At 35.5% G+C, this 25,547-nt stretch overlaps 2 protein-coding genes across 2 annotated transcripts; one reads left to right on the top strand and one right to left on the bottom strand.

Annotated features, from left to right (window-relative positions):
* Positions 1-1,992: 1,992 nt before the first annotated feature.
* LOC125668134 (4-aminobutyrate aminotransferase, mitochondrial-like) lies at positions 1,993-18,377 on the bottom strand. The gene is made up of 14 exons (XM_048901942.2): positions 18,327-18,377; positions 17,952-18,218; positions 14,651-14,802; positions 12,399-12,516; positions 11,776-11,825; positions 9,791-9,871; positions 9,144-9,236; positions 7,051-7,177; positions 5,738-5,886; positions 4,726-4,863; positions 4,321-4,488; positions 3,192-3,338; positions 2,847-2,958; positions 1,993-2,660 (listed from the first exon to the last, which is right to left on the bottom strand). The coding sequence occupies exons 2-14, from the start codon at positions 18,001-18,003 to the stop codon at positions 2,539-2,541; spliced, it is 1,509 nt and encodes a 502-aa protein (XP_048757899.1). The 5' UTR covers positions 18,004-18,218; positions 18,327-18,377; the 3' UTR covers positions 1,993-2,538.
* Positions 18,378-23,499: 5,122 nt separating this feature from the next.
* Positions 23,500-25,086, top strand: LOC125668971 (uncharacterized protein K02A2.6-like). Its single transcript, XM_048903414.2, has one exon. The coding sequence runs from the start codon at positions 23,500-23,502 to the stop codon at positions 25,084-25,086; it is 1,587 nt and encodes a 528-aa protein (XP_048759371.2).
* The last annotated feature ends 461 nt before the right edge of the window (positions 25,087-25,547 follow it).

The raw sequence follows: 25,547 nt of genomic DNA, 5'->3' as shown, positions 1-25,547 counted from the left end.
AAGATCATGTTCACAAGCTTATTGGTCATTTGTTTTGTCCAAGTGATCTTGTTGTGATGACTGTTCACGTTTTCACTTCTCAAGAACATGCTGCAAAGTATCTCGAGGTAAAGGGGCTTCAAATGAAGGTTTACACCCCTTTCAAATTGGTAATTAATAGTGGAAAATGGTGCAGTGTTCAGAAACCTTCAGAACTGACTAGATGAGCTGAAACTTGCATGAAAACTTCCATATAGAAGTTTGTTAAAAACACGACCCACCTGGCTCACTCAATGACAAAGTCCATGGTCACTAGGTCAAGTCGTTACCAAATGAAAAAACCTGGTCATGAGGAATCTACATGCGAAATATTAAAGCTTTATCTCCCTTAGTTTAAAATATCTAGCCAAGACCAACTTTTCCACCACTGACACGGGTAATAACATAGCTCTCTGGACATTCGTACTGGTGAGCTAAAAAATCATTTGAAAACTATGGCTATAATACAGCTAAGTAATATGTGTGCATCTTTGTGAACTTTTTCAGAACCCTGTCTTCCTCCCAGACAAAGGCTGGTGCCACTTTAAGATATAATAAAAGGTTCACTAGTACTGAACAATAATACTTCAAAATACCTGGCTATATAATTAAAAATTTTGACAATATCTTAATGCAACAGTTAGTATGGGTTGAAGATTTTCTTCAATGAAGTACGAGTCCCTTTATCTAAAGTGTACCTGCAGTAGATATTCAAAGATTAACAGCTGCAACCTTTCAAATGGCAAGAAAATTATGCCAGTGGGTCAAAATAACTTACAAGCACCTTTTGACAGTGTTTATAAATGTCCATTGGCAGACATTTGCCGATTATAAGGTTAACTAACAAGGACGGATCTCATCATAGCATTAATGCGACCCAGTCAAGTGTTTTGTGCATGGACCGTTTATTTTTAACCAATCAAAATGCGCTAAAGGTGGAGCATTCCAGGAATCACAAGATTTGTGATGTAATGTTTTTAGCAAATGTCCGATTATCAATCATTGTGATGGCTGAAGCTAGGTTTGAAATAAATAATCACTTTATATTGTTTTGTGTAGTAAAACAATTATAGATGGGCATTTATGGAAATAGCAAATTTACGGACCGACCCCCCCCCCCCCCCCCAAAACAAAAAGAATTATTTATAATTTATATTCAAGAAATAGGTTTTTGTCTTGGGGACATAAATATGCTATTTCCCTCACACCCATTCAATAACTGCATATTACATGCAACAATTTAGAATTTGAGGCCACTTCTTTAAATAATTTTGAAGGGTGAGTATGTCAGTACAGCTACACTATCATTTCAGTGTTTACAATGACAAAATTTACTTTTTGTATTTACACCAAATCAGTCCTGATGATCGATGATCATGAAAAGATTGAGACTCCAAAACAGCACTTCAGTCATCATGTCGAAACTTTACAAAGAATTAGGAGAAATAAATGTAAATCCATTAAAACATCCTAGTAAGTGCACAACGAGTTATCTGTCTAATGGGAGATCCTAGCTACTCAATATCACATGAAGGAAATGTGGCTCTAGAATGCCATTGTGTGTGTGTGTGTGTGTGTGTGGGGGGGGGGGGGGGGGGGGTGCTATCCTGGAGTTATCACTCTGAAAAGAAACTTCCCTTGGACTACTAGACCTCCATGTGTTAAGGGAAGAAGGGAATGAGAGAGAAGCACATTATTATGTATGCCTGAAGGACATGATGTGCATCTGAAAACTGACATACAGTGAAACACGGTTACAGTGAACATGCTTATAACTAAATGCTTAAAGTGAAATGATATCCATTCCCTGTAGTTTTAAATCATATAACGAACTTACTGGATATAACGAATTACATGTACGTTTATAACAAATCAAAATTGTTTGTCCTCAGCACTTTGCTATAAGCGTGTCTTATTGTATACACTGTATTTTCAATTGGAGATTTTGAACAGACAAACTTAAAAAGACAGAAATAATTGTTTTTAAAACCTGTTTAAGCACTTGTTTTATTGCATTTTAGTACCGAAACATGAAATTCACAAGTAAATGAACATGTACATTATCTCATCAATACATACATTACATGAAAATGAACTCACCTGTGGGAAAAGCCCACTTCATCTGCAACACAACTATAGTAGTCTAAATATTACAGCCAACTACATACACTGGATACTCATATTTAAATGTAATAACAATTGCACATCCACACAATAAACGTGTAGAGCAATACATGTAAAAGTATATATGTATACTGCTTGCTTAGCAAACATGTCTCTAAGGACTCTTTTCATTCTTCACACATCAAAATACTAAAATGCTGATTTCTACGTAGTGTAAACATTGAAGATTTTAATAAAATCATCAAGAAAAAGTTAATACATCCTTCATGGTGGTGTTTTAACCAACAAAAAAAAAAGATGGAAAAAAAATTCCCCAAAACAACATTTATCAGACCCAACAAAGACTAGACCAATTATTAAAAGTGGACATGACAGCGATCATAGGTCGAAAATTCCTCACTGGTTTTCTTGAAGAGTTTTCTCGAATGCATCCATGAAAATGTCAGCATGATGTTTCTGGAATACCAGCGTTGGTCGAAATCTCATAGATCTGTCACCGCAGGCTCCAGCATGGACCCCTGGAGAAAACACAAATGTTACTGGACTGATAAAGAAAAACATTCTCTATTTAATTAAAAGAAAACCTACCCATGTTTCCTTAATACAATTTGTTCATACAATAACGACAATTTATTTTCCTTCATAGATCACAGTGTAGTGCACATCCAATGAAATACACAACTATAGACAGAACAAAGTTCTACCTCGGCTTCGGAGTTTGTTCAGAATGTTGTCTCGGAATAACCCATCAGGGAAGTCCACAGAGCAAAATGTGCCAAGTCCACGTACATTACTCACACAATGAGGGAACTTTTTCTGGAAAAATGATTATATGTACAGGTTAAATATTCATAACTATCATTCAAAACCAAGTCCAAAATCTCGACAGCAAAGTTAATTCACAGTAACCGTCACCGACGTACATGTATATACTAATGTACATCTATGCTCTCTTTACAGTTCTCTCTCAAAATCTTATATAATTGAAATATTTGATGCTTGAAGTGTAGCTTGTTTCAGTTTTAAATCTATGAGTTATCTTCTCTTACCTCCATTTCATGAAGTCCATCCTTGAGGTATTTTCCTGTGTCCTTGACATTGTCCAGTAGATTATATTCTTTGATTGTGTTTATTACAGCTTCCAGCAGTAAGACTTTGGAAGAATCACCTACCCAAGTGTTAAAGATGCGAAATGCCTACAATATAATGGGGAAAATGAAATACAGCTGATGTCGAGGAAATCCACCTACTTGTATTTAAAGCATTGTTAAAGAACAAATATTCTTCACAACAAATGGTCTGACACATGAAACATGCATGAGTTGTTAAAGTGACATGACCGGCAATATACCCATTGCCAGGTTATGATTTTGTTCTTAATCTTCTTAACAGTATATCTTCATTTGGTGCAATTTGTGAGACACGAAAGCCCAAATCACAGAATTTTAGTGGGATTTCATCAATCAAGATTTATGCCGAGTCTGAGGCAGTTTATAGATATGCACAGTGATATATAATATACCAATCGATGAAATTAAAATGTGCCTGTTAAGGTTGTTAGCTAATAATCTGTCACAGTTCACTGACTACTTCAGACAGCTGAAGATCTGCAGTGGTACTTTTACTTTAGGTTGTCATATATTCGTATTTTTATGGTTTTACTTTCGGTATATTTGTATTTTATTTTCAAATAGTTTGTTATTTGTAATTCTTTATCTATTAAATTACACATTAATTTGTTGTATTTTTATGGGCTTTTTAAAAACTTCTTTTCCTGTCACCATGTCTCACCTTTATCTTATTTCTATTTGTATTTCTATATTTTTATCATTTTCATATAATTTCACCTTTGTCTTATTATAGTTCATTTTACACATTCTATCAATGAATTAATTACATGTTAGGAACTTTAATAGAACTTCAACCAAAACTCATATACACTGTAAGTAGGGGTGCAATGCTTTGTGCATTTTCAAATGTCTGCCGATTGCTCATCAGGTCGCATAAGTAATAATTACTTATTCAACTTAGCTACACATGGATAAAACTTATTTTTAATGTTATGCAAGAAATGAAAATTGCAAGTCATGTCACTTGGAGCTGTTATCTCGAAACTGGAAAATAAAACCAATTTTTGACACAGTATTTCAGCATATAGTGTACGTATTATAGTAGAACCTCTTTTGGCCTCAGATCATCTTTGTAGTAGAAACCTCCGGTCAACATTTTCTTGCTGAAAGCTACAATATCTGGGGACTCTGGGAGATTAAAGTGCTCATGTGCCCAGAATTTTCCTGTTGACCCACATCCTGTCTGAACCTCATCGATTAACAACACCACTTCATTCTAAAACAAAATGAAATCGAACTAAACATCCTCTGATTTGTAAGGTTTATGCATGCATTATTTCACAACTAAATGAATCCTCAGATGGGTACTAAAATTTCTTTTCATAGTACAGTGAAACTTGTCTAATCTATATGTGCTTTGGGAGATAAATTTTGTGTCAGATTATACAGGATGTCAGATTACAGGTTTACCTGTATGTCATAATATTAAACATCTTCAGTAACTGTCCAATACCTCTTTGCATATTTTTTGAAGTTCTTGAAAAAATCTGGGACTAGCAAAGTTGTCTCCCCCTTCAGCCTGAATGGGTTCAATACAGCATCCCACCACAGGGCGACCTCTCCTGTTGTACTCCTCAATTTTGTCTCGTACCTAACGCAGGAATAAATCACATGGTCAATAACAAAAAAAAAAGGCTACATGTAAAACAAAGCACTGCATAAAATGAAATATAATCCAATAACTTCAAAGAATGTAAGGAATCATATATTAAGCTCAGCCTGCTTGCCAAATCTTTTTAAGTATACTGGAATGTGAAATGTATTTGAAAATGCGTATAAAAGATTATCTTATGACTTTCAGATTGGCTGAGATCCAAAAACCTAGGAAAAATAGAATGTTATATTCACCTGCACGTGCCTTTGATGTGAATATAACATTTGATTTCTCCAACATTGGAGCAAAAATAGATTGGGTATTTCAAAATTGATACGACTGATTATCAGTTTTATATCACTGCGTGGACTTCATGTCTCTACTCACGTTCGACTCTCTTGTACTATAATTGTAGAAAAGAGCTACTCTCACTCCTACCATGATAACAATTGTTGAATTATAGTAACACTGAACCCTGATCTAAAGATGACTAGTTTGGTATCATTTGGCAAAGTCTACAGGTTTTAGTAGCCGGTTTCCACGTTTTCAATTATTCAGTCGTAAAATAAACAAAAACTTGCACCTCCTATCACTTTCAACTGGTGTTGCAGTTCAACCATATACAAAGACGGCCAACCTAGTAACCAAATTTAAATTTTGAATTATTCAATCATATGATAAAACAATTATTAACATTTTCTCGGTCAATGCGATGATTTAGTTACCCGAGAAGGACTCTATTCGCCGAATCCGGAGGACTCGGTAAATATTGTATGACTTCTTGGGTTGAGCGAAAGCATCATGTTGACTGAAGAAAAATGTCAATAATTTTATATGACTTGAATTAAATTCAGAAAGAATATGAATTTACCTCATCCAATGAACGATTCTCTATTTCCATGTTTTCTCTCTCATTTTCATGCAGTGGGTACTTAAGTTTGGGGAATGTTGCCATTGGCCAATCCGGAGTGGGGAAGTCCAGTTTGTGGATCCATTTAGAATGAGTCACCGCCAGGGCACCTACATTGTACATGAAGAATCCCAGCATTCAATACAGTCAAAGAAAGATCTCAGGGATGTATAGGTACTTCTCTGTATTTCATTTGTTCATTTTATGCCTCTCACTGTTTTCCACTCATATTGAGACGTTACCAGCCGTAGATGAAGTGCCATAAATTTAGATTTATGCAAGGCGCTCAAGGCTATAGCAGTGAGGTTTTCTTAAGATGCCAACACCTGCTGTGACACGGGACCTTGGTTTTCAAGGTTTTTTCGGAAAGACTTGTGACTCTCACTTCTAAATGTCAAGCATTTAGTTAAGGTTCAATCACTACCTATTTTTACGTCTTAGGTTTGATAACTATCTTAGGTATGATGTTGCCAAGGCACCAGTGGGGCTTAAACCCATGACCACTGAGCCACCGTGAGCGGTACTTATACATGTAGTAATGAGTTTAAGAGCATGTTCAGTAACAGAGCATGAAGACATGTCAGAAGTTACGACAGGAAAAGTCAGGAGAGCTAGAAATATTGTACTGTTGATTGAGCTCCAAAATAAATACACACTGCCTTAAATCCAAATAAAGCATGGCTACATCTCAATATTACCAGGACCATCAACCCCCATACACATGTAGTACATAGAGTGATATCATCATTTTCAGTGTTCACATTTAAAAATCATATGTTAAAACTTTGCTTATATATGTTTACATGGCATTGTCAAAAAGTAAATAATATATAAGTCAATCTTCCCATGTTTCAAAGGTGCACGCCATTCAAGTCCGAATGTTACAGTAAAACATGTTTATAAGGAATTCTTGGGGACACTTGATTCCTTATATCAGAGATTTTATATCCTTTAAAATAAGGAAGTACTATATTCATAAAGAAAATCCCTATATTCATAAAAAGAGAAGCATATACTTGATATACCTGTTTAGGTAACAACAGATTATTCATTGTTAATTTTTAAAAAAAATTATAAAAGTATTTTCATCTCAATTATAGACTTGATTATGAATGTTACAATGCTTATAATTTCTTATAAATCGGAATTCCAAATTCCTCCTTAAAACCAATATTTCTTTATAAATACTGGTATGTTCTTTTCTTTCTTTATAAATACAGGTACGTTCTTTTCTTTGAAAAATAAATTTACTGTATTGTTTTTCTAATACTAACCCATTGTTCTCCCATGGAAGGCCCCTGAGAAAGAGAGAACAGTGAGGTCCGGACATCCTGGCTTCAGGTTAGACAGACAAGAACTCAGTTCCTCCTGGGAGGGAGGCATACCCCCTCTCTTCTTTCTCTGACAAAAGTAACAGTAACATCAGCAAACCACAAAAGCAAAAAAAACCAAGAGTACCGCAAACGGTACAATACACGCCCGTCGGACAGTGAAATTCAACCTGGAAGCATATTGAGCACTATGAATTGATAAAACACACATTCTGAATAGAAAAGCCTTAAAGTGGGTGATGGTGCACCAATCCCTCTGAAATGTGAACTGATTAGGTATTAAATTTTCACCGAGATGGAGGTTGTGACAAAATGTTGATGCAATATTTATTTATGATGATAAAAAGTCATGGAAACCATTTGATCTACTTTTAGCCCTAAAGTAGGTCATGGTGCACATATTAAGTTGAAATGTTTGAAATGTGAACTGGTTATGTATTTCTCTGAAAGGGAGGTTGTGACTAAATTTCAGAGCAATACCTGTGACCATACCAAAAAAAACCTGGAAAACTGTTTGACCTACTTTTACCCCTACAGTACTGTAGGCCGTAGTGTGCCAATCCAGCTGAAATGTTAACTGCACTTGTCTTCCTCCAAGAGGAAGCCTTTGACTAAATATCAGGACAATGTCTGTATCCATAATGAAAAAAAGCTCAGAAAACTGTCTGACTTATTTTTAGTCCAAATGTAGGTCAAGGATGGACCAATCCAGCTGAAATGCAAACTGAACTTGTATTCCTCTGAGAGGAAGCCTTTGACTAAATATTAGGGCAATATCTGTATCCGTAATGGAAAAAAGCCTAGAAAACTGTTTGACCTATTTTTTCCAAAAACTAGGTCAAGTATGGACCAATCCAGCTTAAATGCAAACTGAACTTGTATTCCTCCGAGAGGAAGCCTATGACTAACTATCAGGGCAATATCTGTATCCGTAATTAAAAAAAGCCCAGAAAACTGTTTGACCTATTTTTCCAAAAAGTAGGTCAAGGATGGACAAATCCAGCTGTAATGCAAACTGAACTTGTATTCCTCTGAGAGGAAGTCTATGACTAAATATCAGGGCAATACCTGTATCCGTAATGAAAAAAGCTGGAAAAGTGTTTGAACTATTTTTAACTCAAAAGTAGGTCAAGGATGGACCAATCCAGCTGAAATGCAAACTGTATATCAGGGCAATATCTGTATCCATAATCAAAAACAGCCCGGAAAACTAATTGACTTAATTTTAGTCCTAAAGTAGGTCACGGACGGACGGACCAATTCAGCTGAAATGCAAACAGAACTTGTATTCCTCTGAAAGGAAGCTTAATATGTGTAAATTTCAGGGCAATATCTATACCTGTAACGAAAAAAAGTCCGGAAAACTGTTTGACCTACTTATAGCCTGGACCAATCCAGCAGAAATCCAAACTCACTCTTACAATTCTTAAGGGAGATACTCTGACCCCGGGATGGACGACCAGCCAGCCAGCCGGACAGCGCCATAACATAAGACTTCCACTCTAATGACGGGCATATCAAAATTGATAAATGCTTTTGACAACTTCTTGATCTTTGTTTTTAATAAATGCTTTTGACAACTGGTACTTGAATATTCACTTATGAATATCGTATATAAGTGGTATTTTTAGGGACACATTTAGCAATTTGTCCATAAATCATGGGTAAATATTTTAATGACTTTATAATTCCAAGAAGGATAGCTATTACCTCCGATATGGAATAAATATTAGCAATATTCAATTTTAGCGATCTCAACACAGTTGCTAATAATGCCAAAATTAAATTCTTGCTAAAAACTTATATGGCATGATTTTGACAACTGGTACTTGACAACTTACTTATGAATATGTTTTTGACAACTGCAATTTTGAAAATTCATTGATTTTGAATGTCTTTTAATATAAATTCCAGTGTGGAACACCCCCCCCCCCCCCCAACACACATAATTTTGATATCAAACACATTTTAGTAATTTTGATTTTGTCATGAAATCAAACAGGTTTTTAGATTTTTTTCACTCTCTTTCAACTCACTTGGTATGTAATAAACATAGCTTTTTGTCCATGTTCAATTGAGCATGCTCCACATGCCATGGTCTGCACCTGATGCATTCCTGGTGGTGCCACCTACAAAGGGAGATCATCATGCAATACATTTTCAGTTTAATTCATTACATCTTATATCTTTATTAAGGCATTACAAAACAATATTTACTATTGAAATAAAATTGAAGTCAAAAATTGAATGCTTAATCAGCTTTAAAATCTAGGTAGTAATTGCTCTTTCGCCAAACGTTTGGCATTTACAAATGAGAATCACGGCAAGTCTTTTGGATATGACCTTAAAAACAGAAGTCCTCAAGTAAAGGCATTGGCACATTAAAGAACTTTCATTGCTACGGCCCTGAGCACTAAACATAAGTTTAAATCTGTGGTTTATCACCTGGAGCTTGTGACGTCACAATATGAGTGAAAAACTCTTGAACGGACATAAAACAAACATATCAAATGTTTTGGCTAGGTTTTTTACACTGCAGGTTAAATTCAAGTTTATGATTTAAGGTGTTTTAAAATCACCAAAATTACACAGCAGCAAAAATAAGACTGTCCACAGTATATATCTATTTTTTGAACAGCTTTGAATCAAAATAATATTATCAAAAGTATTTGTGACGACTCACAGATAACAATGCACTTTTGAGGCGCTGAACCCAGTCTTTTGGTGGAAAAACAGCCAGGGCTGGTCTGTTAATAAATGTACTCTACAAAAAAAAATTTTCAATGATAATAAGAGGCCTATGGGCCACAACATTCACCTGAGTATCATTGATCATACAAAGATACTCATTTTCAAACCATTATTGTAGTCATGATACCATACTTTTAGGATCAATGTACAACTTTAGCCCATGCTTGGCCTACGTGATGCTTCCTCATTAACTTCACAATCTGTACCATGGCGGTTCTTGAGAAGAAATTTTAAAAAGATATTTTCCTATACAGTTGTGTTAATCTTTCAACCCCCCAATCATGACCCTGTCCCAATCTTATTAAAATCAAATCTTTGATCCACTCCGTTTTTGTTATGTCGCTACATAAAACAATAATGGAGCGGATCAAAGATTAATCAGATTGGACCATTTAACACGTACACTTCAATTATATTCAACCAAGTGTACTTGGTGCCAAATTTGGTTGAAATCGGTCAAATAAATGAGAAAAAGATGAAAATATAAAAGTTGACAGATTACAGGCAGACGTGAGGACAGCGTGATAACAGAATTTACACAAAATACTTGATTCACTTGAGAGTTTGGCTCATGTGAACTAATAATAATGATAGCCATAATATGAATATCCAACAATAATTACTGGCAGTTATGTTTTATTCACCAACTAATGATGCAAAGGACTCTATACAGTTAAACATGGTTCAGCAAACACACTTATAATGAATTCATGCTTACAGTGTAGTGATCGGCAATCCCTGTAGTTTTAAAACATATGAACTTATTGGATTTAACGAATTACATCAAAATTGTTTGTCCACAGCTCTCTTCACTTTCACTACAAGTGTGTTTTATTGTATATGGTATGGGCCTAAGTTGCCCCCCCCCCCCCCCCCGGCGTAAAAATTTAAGTTAAGACACATATCTTTTATTTAAATTTTTATGCGACAAAACCGTGTGTGTATATATATATATATATATATATATATAGCATCAATTTCAAACCATTTCTTGTAAACTATTATTAAAAGTGACCCATATTTGATCTTTTTTACTCAGTCATGTTAAACATTGGTTTTTATTTCAGAAGCAAAGAGCATCTTTGTGAACAAGATCAATATTTCTACAAATAGTAACATTATGAATCTTGTGAGGTTGGATAATTTTTCTAGAAAGGAAAATGATACAAAAATTTGCACTTTCATCAAAATTTTTTAAAATTTAGAAATATTTATTTATATATGTATACATGTATATATATACACACACACACACACACACATGTGTTTGTACAGTAAAACATGCTTATAGCGAAGTGATGGAGAGGAACAATTGTTATCGTTGTATGATTTCATTATAGGCGTGCTTGCTGTAACCATGTTTTATTGTATACATGTATTATAATTAGATACCATATCTTTTATATAGTCTAAGTTTACCAAAAATTCACCATCAAATAAAGTAAACTTGCTGCCCTTTTTCTTGGTGACAAATTTAGAACCATACCAAATACAGTCCATTTTCTGATATTTGTCTTTTTTCTTGAAATCTACATCTCCTGACCCATTGACCATGCAATGCAACTGAAGGTAGTGAAACAGCTAGTATCTACGATGTGCCCCATGCAATCTTTTCTCAAAATGTACGTCTTAATTAACATGTAATTTCTATTTGAATGTTTTAACAAACACCATAAACTAAATCCCCATGAAATACATGCAGTATCTTACTTCCTACACTGAAAGTAACGTTCACCTTCTATAAAACCTAAAGAAAACAATGCAAAGAAAGCAAAATAAGTGAATTGCAGATCTGTTAAACTTAAGGATCACCGTCCCTCAGATAAAAGACAAACCAACAAACTCAATATATAAAGAGAACCACAAAATTCTAATTATCTGGTCACGAATTCATATAATGGTAAATATAAAACTTACCAGATTTTCTGGTTGACTCATGACATCCAGCAGGTTAGGATGATTGTACCCTAAAATATTTGAGCACATTTGCAGAATTTGAAAATTTCCACAACAATCACAAGTAGGAAGGCAGCACATATTTGCATTTTTCACAATTATCACAGGTTGTCAGGGTGTGTGTGTGGGGGGTGGGGGTGGGAGTACAGGCTGAAATAATTAATATTGATGTTGGAACAATCACTAAATGTGCATGACTACAGCTTTAATTACATATATTGTATACATGTATTCAACTTAACTCAATGAAATTATTGCGAGCATGAATTGAATTGTAACATGCATCAATTCAATTGTTGATATCATCATTTCATTCCCAGAGAGGCTGAGCAACAATCTGATCATAGTACTCATAAATTCAGCAGAATAATAGATGCTATCAACAATTCAATTAATGCACGCAATACATGTAAGTCAGAATTAAAGATCTCATTAATTATTTAAAGAGATCTTTAATTGAATTGTTACATAACTCCAATGAATTGATGATATCTTCATATAATTTTAAAAAGATATTCTTCAATTATTTGAGTGTATGTTAATCTGGCACTCCATAGTTTATTCGCTATGTCACTTTAACCTACCAATGGGAATGGAGGCAATCTGTGTGAAGATGTCCAGCATGACATTCCCATCCACATCTGCGATGTAATTTCCCTGACTTTTGGCATAATCCACAAAAAACTGAATGGATCCTGTATTCTGAAATTACAAGCACTATAATAACTATAATTAGAACTATCTTAATATAGTGTGTTAATAGTATACCGTATAGTGGGTAAATTTTTTTTCGTGGGTCTAAAATTTGGCCATCTGATTGCTCAAAGGTATGCTCATAATTTTAATGGAATAGATTTTGGCGGACAAGGATATGATATTATTAGTACCTAAATCTAGTTAATATTTTTTTTTTTAAAAATATACTCATTTAAATACAAACAATAAAATGTCTTTCTTTGTTGTTTTATCAGGTAGCAATCATTGCAGAAAACATATGCATATTAATTAGTAACATTGTTTAAGTACTGGTCGAAATTAGTATCAAGTAGCCCGAGCCAGCTGCTGCTCTTCTGTCAATTTCATATATATATGCATCGAGTAAGTGATAAATTTCAAAACATTAGAGTATTTTATCATCTACTGCGCACTACTAGGTAACACAAAATGGTGTGCAGACAAATTATCATACCACACGTTATCCACTGTGTCTGCACATCAATATTTAAACAATGCAATAGACAATAGACGTAAAAAAAATAAAATAAAATCTTTTAAGCTTAAACATGTCTGATTTTCCTGCATGTGTGCCACTGTAAGTGTTAGGATGAATATATTCCATGGAAGTGTCTGCTTTCTATTATTCATCTCATCAAACCATAAAAGTCAGTGAAATTGACAGTAACGACACATCTCCACAGTCTGATAGTATCTGTATGTGTACTGTTCCTCTTAGTACTCTAGATTCCTAGATATTATGAAGCGAGGAATTCATTTAAGGAATCACTGTTTAGTTTGTTGACTATGTGTGAGGTGATATTAACTACAGTGGAAAATATGATCATAATTGCATAATGGTGAATCTAGCCTAACAAACCCAGACGGTACGTGATTCATCCTTATATTATATTTAAAATAAAAATATAAAATCAACATATCAACAAGAGGCTCATGGGACACGACGCTCACCTGAGTCAACCTGTGCCAGCTGTTCTGTAGAAAGTCTTTACTATCTATTCCAATGAAAAATTTTGAACCCATATCATGACACCCCCCCCCCCCCTAAGCTAAACAGTGTCATGATTTAACCAAACTTCCCTCATAAATCTTTGAATTTGAATTGTGGTCCTAACCCATAGCATCGATTTGTGCACTACTCTTGGATGATTGCATAATGATCTGCTGCTCTTGAGCCTCTGGCTCGTGCACCAGGGGTCAAACCATGACTATTATTTTGGCAAAGTACATGCAAATTATAGATAGATAGATTGATTGTGGTTTTACGCCACTTTGACAATATTTGAACAGCCATTTTACAGCGGTTAACTAAATGGATCGAATTATTCGGTAGTGAGTTTTGGAGTTTCCCTGACAACTCCCAGTGAGCCTACTCTTCTTCGAAAATCAGAACACGATCTTTTGTGTGCTAATTTAAGTCTAAGGTATATAAATAGAAAGTGAAATCCACATGTAGCATTGTTAGTCCCCTGGACCAGCTGATGTCACTCATTTGCAAAGTAAGGAGAATTTTACAATGGGAAATGAACACATTGGAGCTTCAAAAGTTATCACTGTCACAGGAAACAGTTGTAAATGTAAATATTACCACATTATACAAGGTAACACACTTCATGGAGTATGCCAGCGTGAAGTGTCATAGATCATACTGGCTCTCGTGTATTTTCAAAACTGAAATTTATTTCTTAAATGTAGCTAAAAGTACGGAAGATTACAACAGCTTGCAGAGTTGATAAAATATTTGCATTTATATGACAAATGGCATTATGTTAATTAATATCACTTAATGACAATGGCTACAAACACAACTGCAAAGTTGAGTGCCCTCTTATGATAAGTAAAAATTACAGTCCGCAGACCTCTGTGTATTACACTGAGTGAAAAATATATGTGTTCCAATATGATAAATTTCAACAATAAGCTAAATTAATTCTTTTTGGAATTCTACAATCCATGCATTATTTCTTTTAATATACATGTGGTATGTAGTTGGAAACAGATCAGCACCTGTAAACATTTGACAGGGCATTATGGTGTTGTTGCCCACTCAGATGATGACTAAATTTTGCAGACCTCATATATGTCTATATGCGTATCCAACCTGAATTTTGTCAAGTTCTTGTATCAGTCTCTGGGACTCTGGGCCGGGCACGCTGGTCTGTAAGCTCGGCCCATTGGGTTCTGGACATCCAGCAGTCACATACTGGGAGCTGTCTACCGCTGTATGCTGAGACGCGTAACACAACCTTGAGGCTGAATTAACAGAAGAAAAAAAGGCTTCACACATCACATTGAAATTCTAAAATTAATTATTCTTGTACATGAGCATGGTATATATTATGCATTGTACTTCTGAGTCAGTAGGACCAACTGGGCATCCTTGTGTGTTCTAAATGTGCCCTACTAATCCCTTAACTAACAACAAGGTATCACATAGACTCATGCAGTTATCCGAAAAATAAAGCAATATGTAGAATTAATCGAGCGTAATTAAAGTAATTTGATATTCAGAAATCCTGTATATAATTATAACATGTGAAAAGATTTGTTTATGAAACAAACGCATATTCTTGGTTTGTCTTAAGAGCCATGGAAATGGTTCCATTATTAATTCTAATTTGTACAACAAAATTTACTGATATCAGTCTGTAGTCCACTGGCTGCAGAGGATTCAGTTTGTCACAATTTTAACTTTAATAGTTTTCCAACCTTTTTCAACAACCTTTATACTAGTATTATACATTATGCTCTCTGATGGGGGGTGGCGGCGGCGGCAAATTAACAGCTTAGTCCAAATCCAAGTTATCTCCATCTGTCATTGACTACTTTTCAGTTTCTATAACTGTTCAACAGGGTTTCATGAACTATATTTTAATTTCTAATGTGTCCTGAAACTTAAACCAGGATTTTTAAATGCATATTATATCTGTCTACTCAATCATATAAACCGCAAGTCCTGCTAGTATATTTAACCTTACATAATTGTCATGAATATTGTGCATCCATGACAGTCAAACTACATCATCCTAATGTACTTGAATTAATTAGTACATGCACATTCATTACAATAAATATATAGTAAAATGAAATTAAATAAAAGGAAAACCATGAAAGTTCAAAATTCAATACAATAAAACAGATTATTTACTGTCTGATATGTAATTCATTAAATACAGACATAACATCATGTTTATTACAGAGAAAATTAAGTTATCAACATGTTTGTCAAACTAACATAATTCCTTGTAATCTAAGTGTAGGGCTTTAATACTGTTTCTTTGGCTTATTGTTTATTTGGCTTGCTGCACTGTTTACAATGCTGTTTGGGGATTGACCTTGTTGATCAGTGATAAAGGGATCACTGCCCTCAGTCTACAATATGTAAATGTTTTTCATTCTACACTAACTGAACTTATTCATTAGCATCTCCACAAAATAAAAAAAAAAGTTTAAAGTTCACAACCAGGCTGGACAAAAGCCCATTTAGGGTCTATCACTCTCATCTGAGAATTCCTTAGAGCAGAAACTGATTATAGCTACCTGGGATTGCTAGCTATAAAGTGTAACTGTAATGCATGTTTTGTTTGGCTTCAAGGACTGAGAAAATATAGACTCAAGTAAGGTGTTTCAACATCTTCTCAAAAACCAGAGCAAATTTTAAAATTTGGCTACAAATAAGTCAAGAGAGATAATAGCTGGGAAATTAGGGTGGGGTGTTTTAAAAAAACAGGTTTTATAAAGTTACTCTCATTAATATATATAGTATATAGAATAAAGATTCAATTTTGTTCAAATCATGATCTCTGGAGACTGAGGGCCAATGCAGGCCTAAAAGGGATTTATCATCAAGTTTCACACAGGAATAATTGTTCAAAATAAGTTTGAGTCCATTATAGTGGTTTAAAGGTTTACACAGGTAAATTTATAAGAAAATATTTTTACAAATCTTCATAACCCTATACAATTGGTCAATTTAGATTTGTGCAAGCATGCATCCTCTGCAGGTTATGCATATTTTATTCACAGTTCTTTATCAAAACCATAACAGGTACCACACACAATAAGGATTTCAAGTTTTACATGCTAACTATGATAACCATAAGGGAGTGATTTGTCAAATATATAAGCATCCCCACAAATTGTAGATTCAAGTTTATTCACATCATGAAACCTAACACCAGGACAGCTATACGGCTGCAATGTGAGTTTCAAGTTTTAATTCTTATGTTAGGAGAATATTGTGGCCTAATTAATACAGACCTCTTGTAACTTTAAAATGATAGGTGACACCCTCCTTAGACTGATATTTTGCAATTGGCCACCAGACCATACCCAGCAGATGAGTTATGTTTGTAATTCTGCTCTTCTATACTTTTCTATTGACATGACATCATATGAAAAAAGCCTTCTACTACGACTCCTGCACTCTGCACGACATTTTCGGTGTGAATGCACTTTCAGTACACAATATATTCTGATCCATAGCCCATAAATTCCACAATTTTTGAGACTTGAAAGCTCATTATAACTTGAATCCATGGTAAATGTTTGCAACATGATCAGGAGGAAAGTATATCTTAAAGATTGATGTATTATGAACAGTATTCATGGCTCCCTAATAAGGCCCGAAACCCTGAATCTGGGACCATAAATTTCACAATTTAGGCGGTAATTCTGAATGCTTAGGAGGCAGTCAGTTGGCGGCCAGAAAAGATCGACAAGTAGTGTCAGGGTTCATTCCCACTCAGCTAAAATTTCGAAATTTTTTTTTTGGTACTGAATTTCCATGATTAATAACTGATATATTTCTTTCTTTAATAGACTAGATTGCAACTTTTTATTCAAACAAGTTCATTATGTTTTACCTGTGCAATCCCAAATCAATATGTCTAGCATATATAAGAAACAACACGTGCTTCATCAAAGAACAGATGAAGTCACCTGTAATTAATCTTCTTTGTTCTTCTAAACATACACCATTGCTACCTGGCTAAAACCAGTCACCCGTAGAAATTTCTGCCATACAGTCTGATAGTAGTGTCTGACAGACTATAGAGATTCATTGGGCCCTGGTTCAAATCCAGACCTGTCCTCAATTATTTGCATCTTCGGTGTAAAGAAGATTTCTTTAAAAATCACCATCTTGGTTATACAAATTTTAGTCCCGCATTAAGTTAGACCTCTTAACCCCTGACCCAACCATGCAGGGGCTAAGAATTCAGCCATTAAGGTCACAGAGGTAGAAAAATTATAATAAGATTACACGTAATACAAAGGCGTATTTTAGAAAAATTTGCTTCGATCCCCATGGACAAATCGCAAAATGTCACATAAGTTACGATTTGAACTAATTGCTAACTCTTATTAGGCTATAGTCTAAAGAGTTAAAAACCGAAACTTACTTTTTTTTAAGAGACTCCACAAACGAACACCCGAGCGAGAGAAAATAGCCATTAAATAAAAAGGCTCTCTTTGTTAATTTGCTGCGATTGTTGTCACGATTTCGATCACTCTGCTAGTTATGGCAGGGAGACGCTGTTTACAAACTAACTAGGTCCAAGAACTGGATAAATCTGGTGCGTGGTGGACACACCTCCGTTTTTGGCTCCTACCGGTTTCCAGTCAAATCGTTATACACCGGTATTACACTTGCTTTCCTCTTACATATGCTTTTTAATAAGAAATGAATTAAATAGATTAATCAACTAAGTATTTTTCAGTTCATGATTATGATATATTGATAAAATCGAAGTGTGTTATAAACAAATCTGAATGACCTGTAACCAGTGCTAATCCAAAAGGGTGCAATTTCTGGTGGTTCACCGGATAGTGCGCAGACGCACAGAAAGAAGGTTTTTGTTTGTAAACAATGATCACGTGGCGAAAACCCATGTCGTCCCAAACAAGTCACTGAACTTTTAACACGACCTGTGTGATGAACATAATAGGATTAGGCAGTACTAGGCAGAGCCTATATAATTCTTCTGCCAAAGTACAAGGTCACTACATGTACATATTATAAATACACACTTAGTTGTGCACAATTTCCAAAGTATTAGAGAAGGTTGCATGTATATACATATAATCATCTTTGTAATAAAAAATAAATATATATATATAATATACAAACGCACTGGTTTGACAATCTTGCTAGGCGGTGGGTGAGGTACGTCGCTGGTTCGACCCCGGGCTGGGGCGAAATTTTTCAGTACCTTGTTGTGATTATTTAGTGCTTTATATATATATATATATATATATATATATATATATATGATTTAGAGATAGAAACAAAAACAAAAAACAAAACAAAAATCGCTCACCTGAGTCACCTTGGCCCATATTTTATCCCTGTATATATTCGCCTGTAAAACTTTGATCCCCTATTGTGGCCCCAACATACTCCCAGAGGTCATGATTTTTACAAACTTGAATCTACACCAAATCAGGCCTTGGAAGCTGTCTTGAAATTTTTTTAACTTTTCTGGACCGGTGGTTCTTAGAATTTTTTAAAAGATTTTCCCTGTATATTCGCATGTAAAACTTTAATCCCCTATTGTGGCCCCAACCTACTGCCAGGGGCCATGATTTTAACAAACTTGATTCTGCACTATGTCGGGAAGATTTCATGTAAATTTCCACTTTTCTGACCCAGAGGTATACTTGAGAAGATTTTCCCTATATATAATTTGCTTGTATAAAACTTTGATTCCTTTGGGGGGGGGGATGATTTTGACAAACTTGAATCTATATATTCCCATGTAAAACTTTGATCCTCTATTGTGGCCCCACCCTACCCCTGGGTGCTATGATTTTAACAAACTATGCCAGAAAGCTGCCATATAATTTGAATTTTCCTGGCCCAGTGGTATTTGAAAGATTTTTAAATGACCCCACCTTACTTTGGCATTTTCGTGATTATTCCCCCTTTGAAGGGGGCATGACTCTTCATTTGCAAAAAAATGGATTCCCCTTCACCCATGGGTGGTTTATATACCAAGTTTTATTGAAATTGGCCAATTGGTTCTGGAGATGAAAATATGAATTTTAAGTTTACAGACAAACAGACAGACAGATGAACAGACGGACAACAGACAAAAGGTGATCAGAATAGCTCATTTCGAGTTTTCAGCTCAAGTGAGCTAAATCATAATGAAAAAAGGGGGGGTGTAAATATTTTATAAAGTATTTACATAAATTCATATTGAATTTAATTGAATCTTAATTTATATTATACAAGTACACAAACATTGAAATAGCACAGTATTAATATTACAACTTTTTGTAGAGATTCCATACAAAAGTAAATTGTAAAATGAATAAGGTTGGCTGATATCACTGACGTTTTAATCAAATGTGTTGATTCTGGACCTCGTGTTGTAATTGATGATACAAGTTTTTGTTTTATTGCTTTGTTGTTAATGATGTTCACATTGTATGGAAGTCTTTTATTCCAATATATATTTTCACAAACAGTTCATAATTTTCTTTCTTTTTGTTTGTTTGTTTTTATTATTTTGTTTTTTTTCTTCTGCTTCTAAAGTGAATGGCTGTCTCTGCAATATTTTCTGATTAATATGATAACAACAAAGGGTTCATTTGTTGGGGGGGGGGGACTCAGTAAATTCATATTATTAAAACTGGATCCTGGCTTCTATGGTAACAATCCCAGGATCCTGATCTTGTAAAACTCTGGAGATTCTGCATCATGTCATCATTTCTGGCAGTCAGATCCACAGTGGTGGGAGATGATGATTCCTTATAGATAGTTGGTTCTGTTAATTGTAAGGGACTGGAAAGTACCATTGTTCTTCCTCCTAGTGGTTTCTCCTATCTGGAACAGCTGAGGAGGCAGCCAGACTCTTATCAAAGGATGAGCCACATCATTGTGACATTGGCTTTTACTGGTAGTAATGTCTGCAGGTTGTCCAATTCCAGTATCTCCATTCATAGCTGCAACACTAACTGGTGGTATAGTTGTTGGAGATAAAGCTAGCTGTCCAACATCAAACAGACTTGAACAGTTTGTTGATGTTCTTCTCAGTGTGAGGTCACGACAGAGGATGTATATTGCATTATAGTTTGTACCTGTTCTGGGTCGTTGTTAGACAAGATGAGATTTCATCGAAAATATTTCCATCTAATATTTAGTATACAGTATTAAGTATACAGTGAGGTTACTAAAATGGCAATCAACAATATCTATTAAAGATATCTCAAAAAAAAAAAATTCCTGGATGGTTTGTTTTGTGACGAAAGTCCTCATGATCAACTGGATCCGGTCGCACGCGCGAATTCCCTCATAAATATACCATTTCCAAATCATTTCGATCAAGTTGATTTACAAAATTAGAACCATGTATTTCTGTAAGATAACACTTAGAATAGATACATGCAGTGTTCTATCATTAGAATATAGGATGTCCTATATATAGACCCTGACATTTCATCTTACCAGGAAACACTTAATCAGTACTGCATTAAACTGCAGCAGTCTATGGAGCGCCAAATTAACATAAACTCAAATAATTGAAGATATCTTCAATTATTTGAAGATATCATCAATTCATTTGATGCGCGCAACAATTTAATTAAAGATCTCTTCAAATAATTAATGATATCTTCAATTCTGAATTATTGCGCGCATTAAATGAATTGATGATAGCATTAATTCTTCTGCTGAATTGATGCGCGCTTTAATTGAATTAATGATCTTTTCAAATGAATTAATGATATCAACAATTGAATTGATGCGCGCTACAATTCAATTGAAGAGAGCAATAATTGATATAATGCGCGCATTAAATCAAATGATGAGAGCAATGATTGAATTGATGCGCGCATTAATTCATTTGATGAGAGCAATAATGGATTTAATGCGCGCATTAATTCAATTATTGCTCTCTTCAATTGAATTAATGATATCTTTAATTCATTTGAAGAGAGCAATAATTCTTTTAGAGAGAGCAACTAAATAATTAAAGATATCTTCAATTCAACATATTCACAATTGAATTAATGATATCTTTAATTGAATTGTTGCTCTCTTTAAAAGAATTGATGCGCGCATTAATTCCTTATACAAAAGCATTGTAAATAATTAAAGATATCTTCAATTGAATTAAAGAGATCATCAAATTATTTATACCGAGCTCTAAATCAATTATTGCGAGCAATATTTCTACGAAATTAATGCTCTCATCAATTGAATTGAAGAGAGCAATAATTGAATTAATGCGCGCATCAAATCTATTATTGCTCTCATTAATTCAATTGATGCTCTCATCAATTGAATTGAAGAGAGCAATAATTGAATTAATGCGCGCATTAAATCAATTATTGCTCTCATTAATTCAATTGATGCGCGCATTAATTCAATTGATGAGAGCAATAGTTGAATTGAAGCGCGCATCAATTCATTTGATGAGAGCAATAATTGATTTAATGCGCGCATTAATTCAATTAAAGAGAGCAATAATTGAATTGATGATATCTTCAAATAATTGAAGATATCTTTAATTATTTGAGTTTATGTTAAGTTGGCGCTCCATAGCAGTCAGCAGTTTGTGACAGGAACTTGATTTATGAACCAATGACCTATGTTTTAATTCATACATCTTGGTAGGTTACCTGTAATATTAAAATATGTACACCTGTTGTTGAAAATAGCGCTAGAGCTATTCACAAAGGACAGACACATGGCAAATGCTAACTCAGAGAGACGTTTTATTGTTAACGGGAAGGAAGTGCAAAAGAATAGATCGTGGATTCGATCCCGAGCCTCCTATATTGATATTCTAGTCAGGCGCTCTAACACTAAGGTACTGGAATGGGTATTTATTATCGCTATGTTCGTGATTATACATGTACTAACGATCGCGAAAATAAAACCATCGCAAAGTACTTGGGGGGTATGAGTTCATACACCAAATTGGGGTTTACCCGCGAAATTTAAACCGTCGTGGAATACCAATGATAAAAAAGTCCTTTACAGTTCCTGGCTACCAATGGCAGATGAACCCACCTGACTAAGAAATGAGCATCTGTAATATATCCTGGTCCTTATAGCCCTATCTGTTACTCATCATTTTGTCAGGCGAAGGGGGTGTAGTGTAAACAAAGTCAACAGTCAGATAAACATTCCCGCGCTGGCTGCAGTGAATGAATGACCAGTGTATGACAGATGATAAGAGTGCAGTATGGGAGTTGGGGAGTGTGAGAACTAATAGTGTTCAGTTTGTATCTTATATTCAATGTACCTGGATGTAGTTTAGAACAGAATAAATATATCTATATATCGAACCCAGTGTTAGGTTATTGACCAACACAACATGGTGGCAGCGGTGTTAATAATTTTGTGAATTAAAAGGACTACCCCAGTACCAACATGGCATCGTTTCAATTTGCTCACCCGGAAAAATTTGACTTTACAAAGCCAGAGAGATGGGGAAAATGGCTCCAAAGGTTTGAAAGATTCAGACTTGCCTCAGGACTTTGTGAAGCGGACGAAGACGTACAAGTCAGCAAACTGATCTATTCTATGGGACCGGAGGCTGACGACATCCTATCGTCCCTAAAAATTTCCAGTGGTGATATAAATCAGTGGCAGCCAGTTAAAGAGGCACTTTCAAAGTACTTTATACCCAAAAGGAATGTAATATTTGAGCGAGCAAAGTTCAATCAAAGAAAGCAGGAGGAAGGTGAAACTGCTGACAGCTTCATCACAGCCCTTCATGTTCTCGCCGAATACTGCGACTATGGCGCCCTACATGATGATCTTATCCGAGATAGGATGGTCGTTGGACTGAGGGATAGGAAACTATCGGAAAGCTGCAACTTGATTCCAAACTCAATCTGGAATCAGCAATATTAATGGCCCGACAAAACGAAATAATCAAAAAACAGCAACCGGTAGTGAGAGGGTCAACAACATCAGAGGTACCTATTAACAACATGGATTCAGTGAGATTCCAAAGGAAAAAGGGAAATCCCAGACAACCAGCCCGGACAACAAATAAGATCAATTCTACAGGATGCGGCAGATGCGGAAACTCAACAGCACATCCACGAGACAAGTGTCCCGCCCGAGATGCCAAATGTCATAAATGCGGTATCAAAGGACATTTTGCTAAAGCGTGTCGAAAGGCCAACATAGCAGAAGTTGACAGGAGTCCCGGGGACAGAAGCGAATGGTTCCTAGGATCAGTCGACAGCAAACGAGGAGATCCGTGGATGACGAACATAAAAATTCGTGGCCACACTGTGAAATTCAAAATTGACACAGGCGCAGATGTGACAGTGATACCTGAGTCCGAATATAAACAGATAAAAGGAATCAAACTTTTGCATGTGAACAGATCATTGCATGGACCAGGGAATACAAAATTAAATGTGTTGGGAAAATTTCTATGTGAGCTAGAGTCAAAAAGTGTGTTCAGTGTGCAAGAAATTTATGTTGTGAGAGGATTGAGTCAGGCACTACTAGGTAGACCAGCGATCATAGCACTGCACATCATTGAAAAGGTAAATATTGCGTCTGTCAACGCGAAAAATGTTCAAACACCAAAATCTGAAGAATATTTCCGAGATAAGTTCTCGACGGTATTCAATGGGCTGGGGAAAAGTAAATGGAAATACAAAATAAACTTGAAAGAAAACTCTAAGCCATATGCATTGTCGTCACCTCGCAAAGTGCCATTTGCACAAAGAGACAAGGTCAAAGAGGAGTTAGACAGAATGCAAAATTTAGGAGTTATTTCTAAGGTCGATGAGCCTACTGAATGGTGCGCTCCAATGGTCATTGCCCCCAAACCAAATGGTCAAGTAAGAATATGTGTAGACCTGAAAAAGCTAAACGAATCTGTTAAAAGAGAAAATCACCCCCTCCCATCAGTGGATGAGTCTTTGTCCAAATTATCAGGATCAAAAATATTCTCAAAATTGGATGCAAACTCAGGGTTTTGGCAGATAAATCTAGCACCTGAATCACGGCTGCTCACAACCTTTATCACGCCATATGGGAGATTCTATTTTAATAGACTTCCATTTGGGATAAATTCAGCCAGTGAGTTCTTTCAGAAACGAATGTCTGAAATCCTTTGTGGAATAGAAGGTGTACTATGTCACATGGATGACATTCTTATATTTGCCACAACTCAAGGTCAGCATGATGCAATTCTTGAAAATATATTAAGCATTCTCAAGGACAATGGTCTCACTTTGAACAACAAGAAATGTGAATTCTCAAAGTCATCAGTAACATTCTTGGGTCATGTCATTGATGAAAAGGGCATCAGAGTAGAGTCCCAAAAGGTCAAAGCGATATTAGACATGAGAAAGCCAGAAAACGTGTCTGACATACGTAGATTCTTAGGTATGGTGAATCAGCTTAACAGATTTTCACCAAAGCTGGCAGAGAGGTCACAGCCTCTCAGAGAGCTGCTTAAACTAAAAAACGCATGGATGTGGGGTCCAGCACAGGAAAGGTCATTTGAGAGTCTGAAGGCAGAAATTGCTCAGTCTCCATGCCTTATGCATTAAGACAGAAAGGAAGATGGTTTCAGCAGATGCATCGTCGTATGGTCTAGGTGCTGTCCTAAGGCAAAAACACGGGCAAGCATGGAAACCTGTGGCCTATGCATCAAGGTCAATGTCAGAAACAGAACAAAGGTATGCCCAGATAGAAAAGGAAGCCTTAGCTATTGGGCTTGTGAGCGTCTCAGTGACTATTTAATAGGTCGTGAGTTCAAAATAGAAACGGACCACAAACCACTAGTACCACTCTTAAGTACAAAAGATCTGTCTGAATTACCCCCTAGGATACAAAGGTTCAGGATGCGACTTATGCGCTATACTTTCTCCATTTGTCACACTCCTGGTAAAGAGTTGATCACAGCTGACGCTTTATCTCGCGCACCTGTAGATCCGCCCGCCCCAGACGATAATGAGGTAAACGCTTTTGTTGATGTAATAATGAGCAGTCTACCAGCATCACCCAGTAA

The sequence above is a fragment of the Ostrea edulis genome, chromosome 4 (assembly GCF_947568905.1).
Source record: "Ostrea edulis chromosome 4, xbOstEdul1.1, whole genome shotgun sequence".
Lineage (NCBI taxonomy): Eukaryota > Metazoa > Mollusca > Bivalvia > Ostreida > Ostreidae > Ostrea > Ostrea edulis.
The sequence above is the reverse complement of the archived record's forward strand: the minus strand, read 5'-3'. Positions and strand labels throughout refer to the sequence as shown.

Coding starts and splice junctions, on each gene's coding strand:
- LOC125668971 (XM_048903414.2), top strand. CDS start 23,500: ATGGATTCAGTGAGATTCCAAAGGAAAAAGGGAAATCCCAGACAACCA.
- LOC125668134 (XM_048901942.2), bottom strand. CDS start 18,003: ATGGCTATTTTCTCTCGCTCGGGTGTTCGTTTGTGGAGTCTCTTAAAA. Junction 4,489..4,725: donor TTCAAAAAATATGCAAAGAG/GTATTGGACAGT, acceptor ATTTTGTTTTAG/AATGAAGTGGTGTTGTTAAT. Junction 2,959..3,191: donor ATGGACTTCATGAAATGGAG/GTAAGAGAAGAT, acceptor TCATTTTTCCAG/AAAAAGTTCCCTCATTGTGT.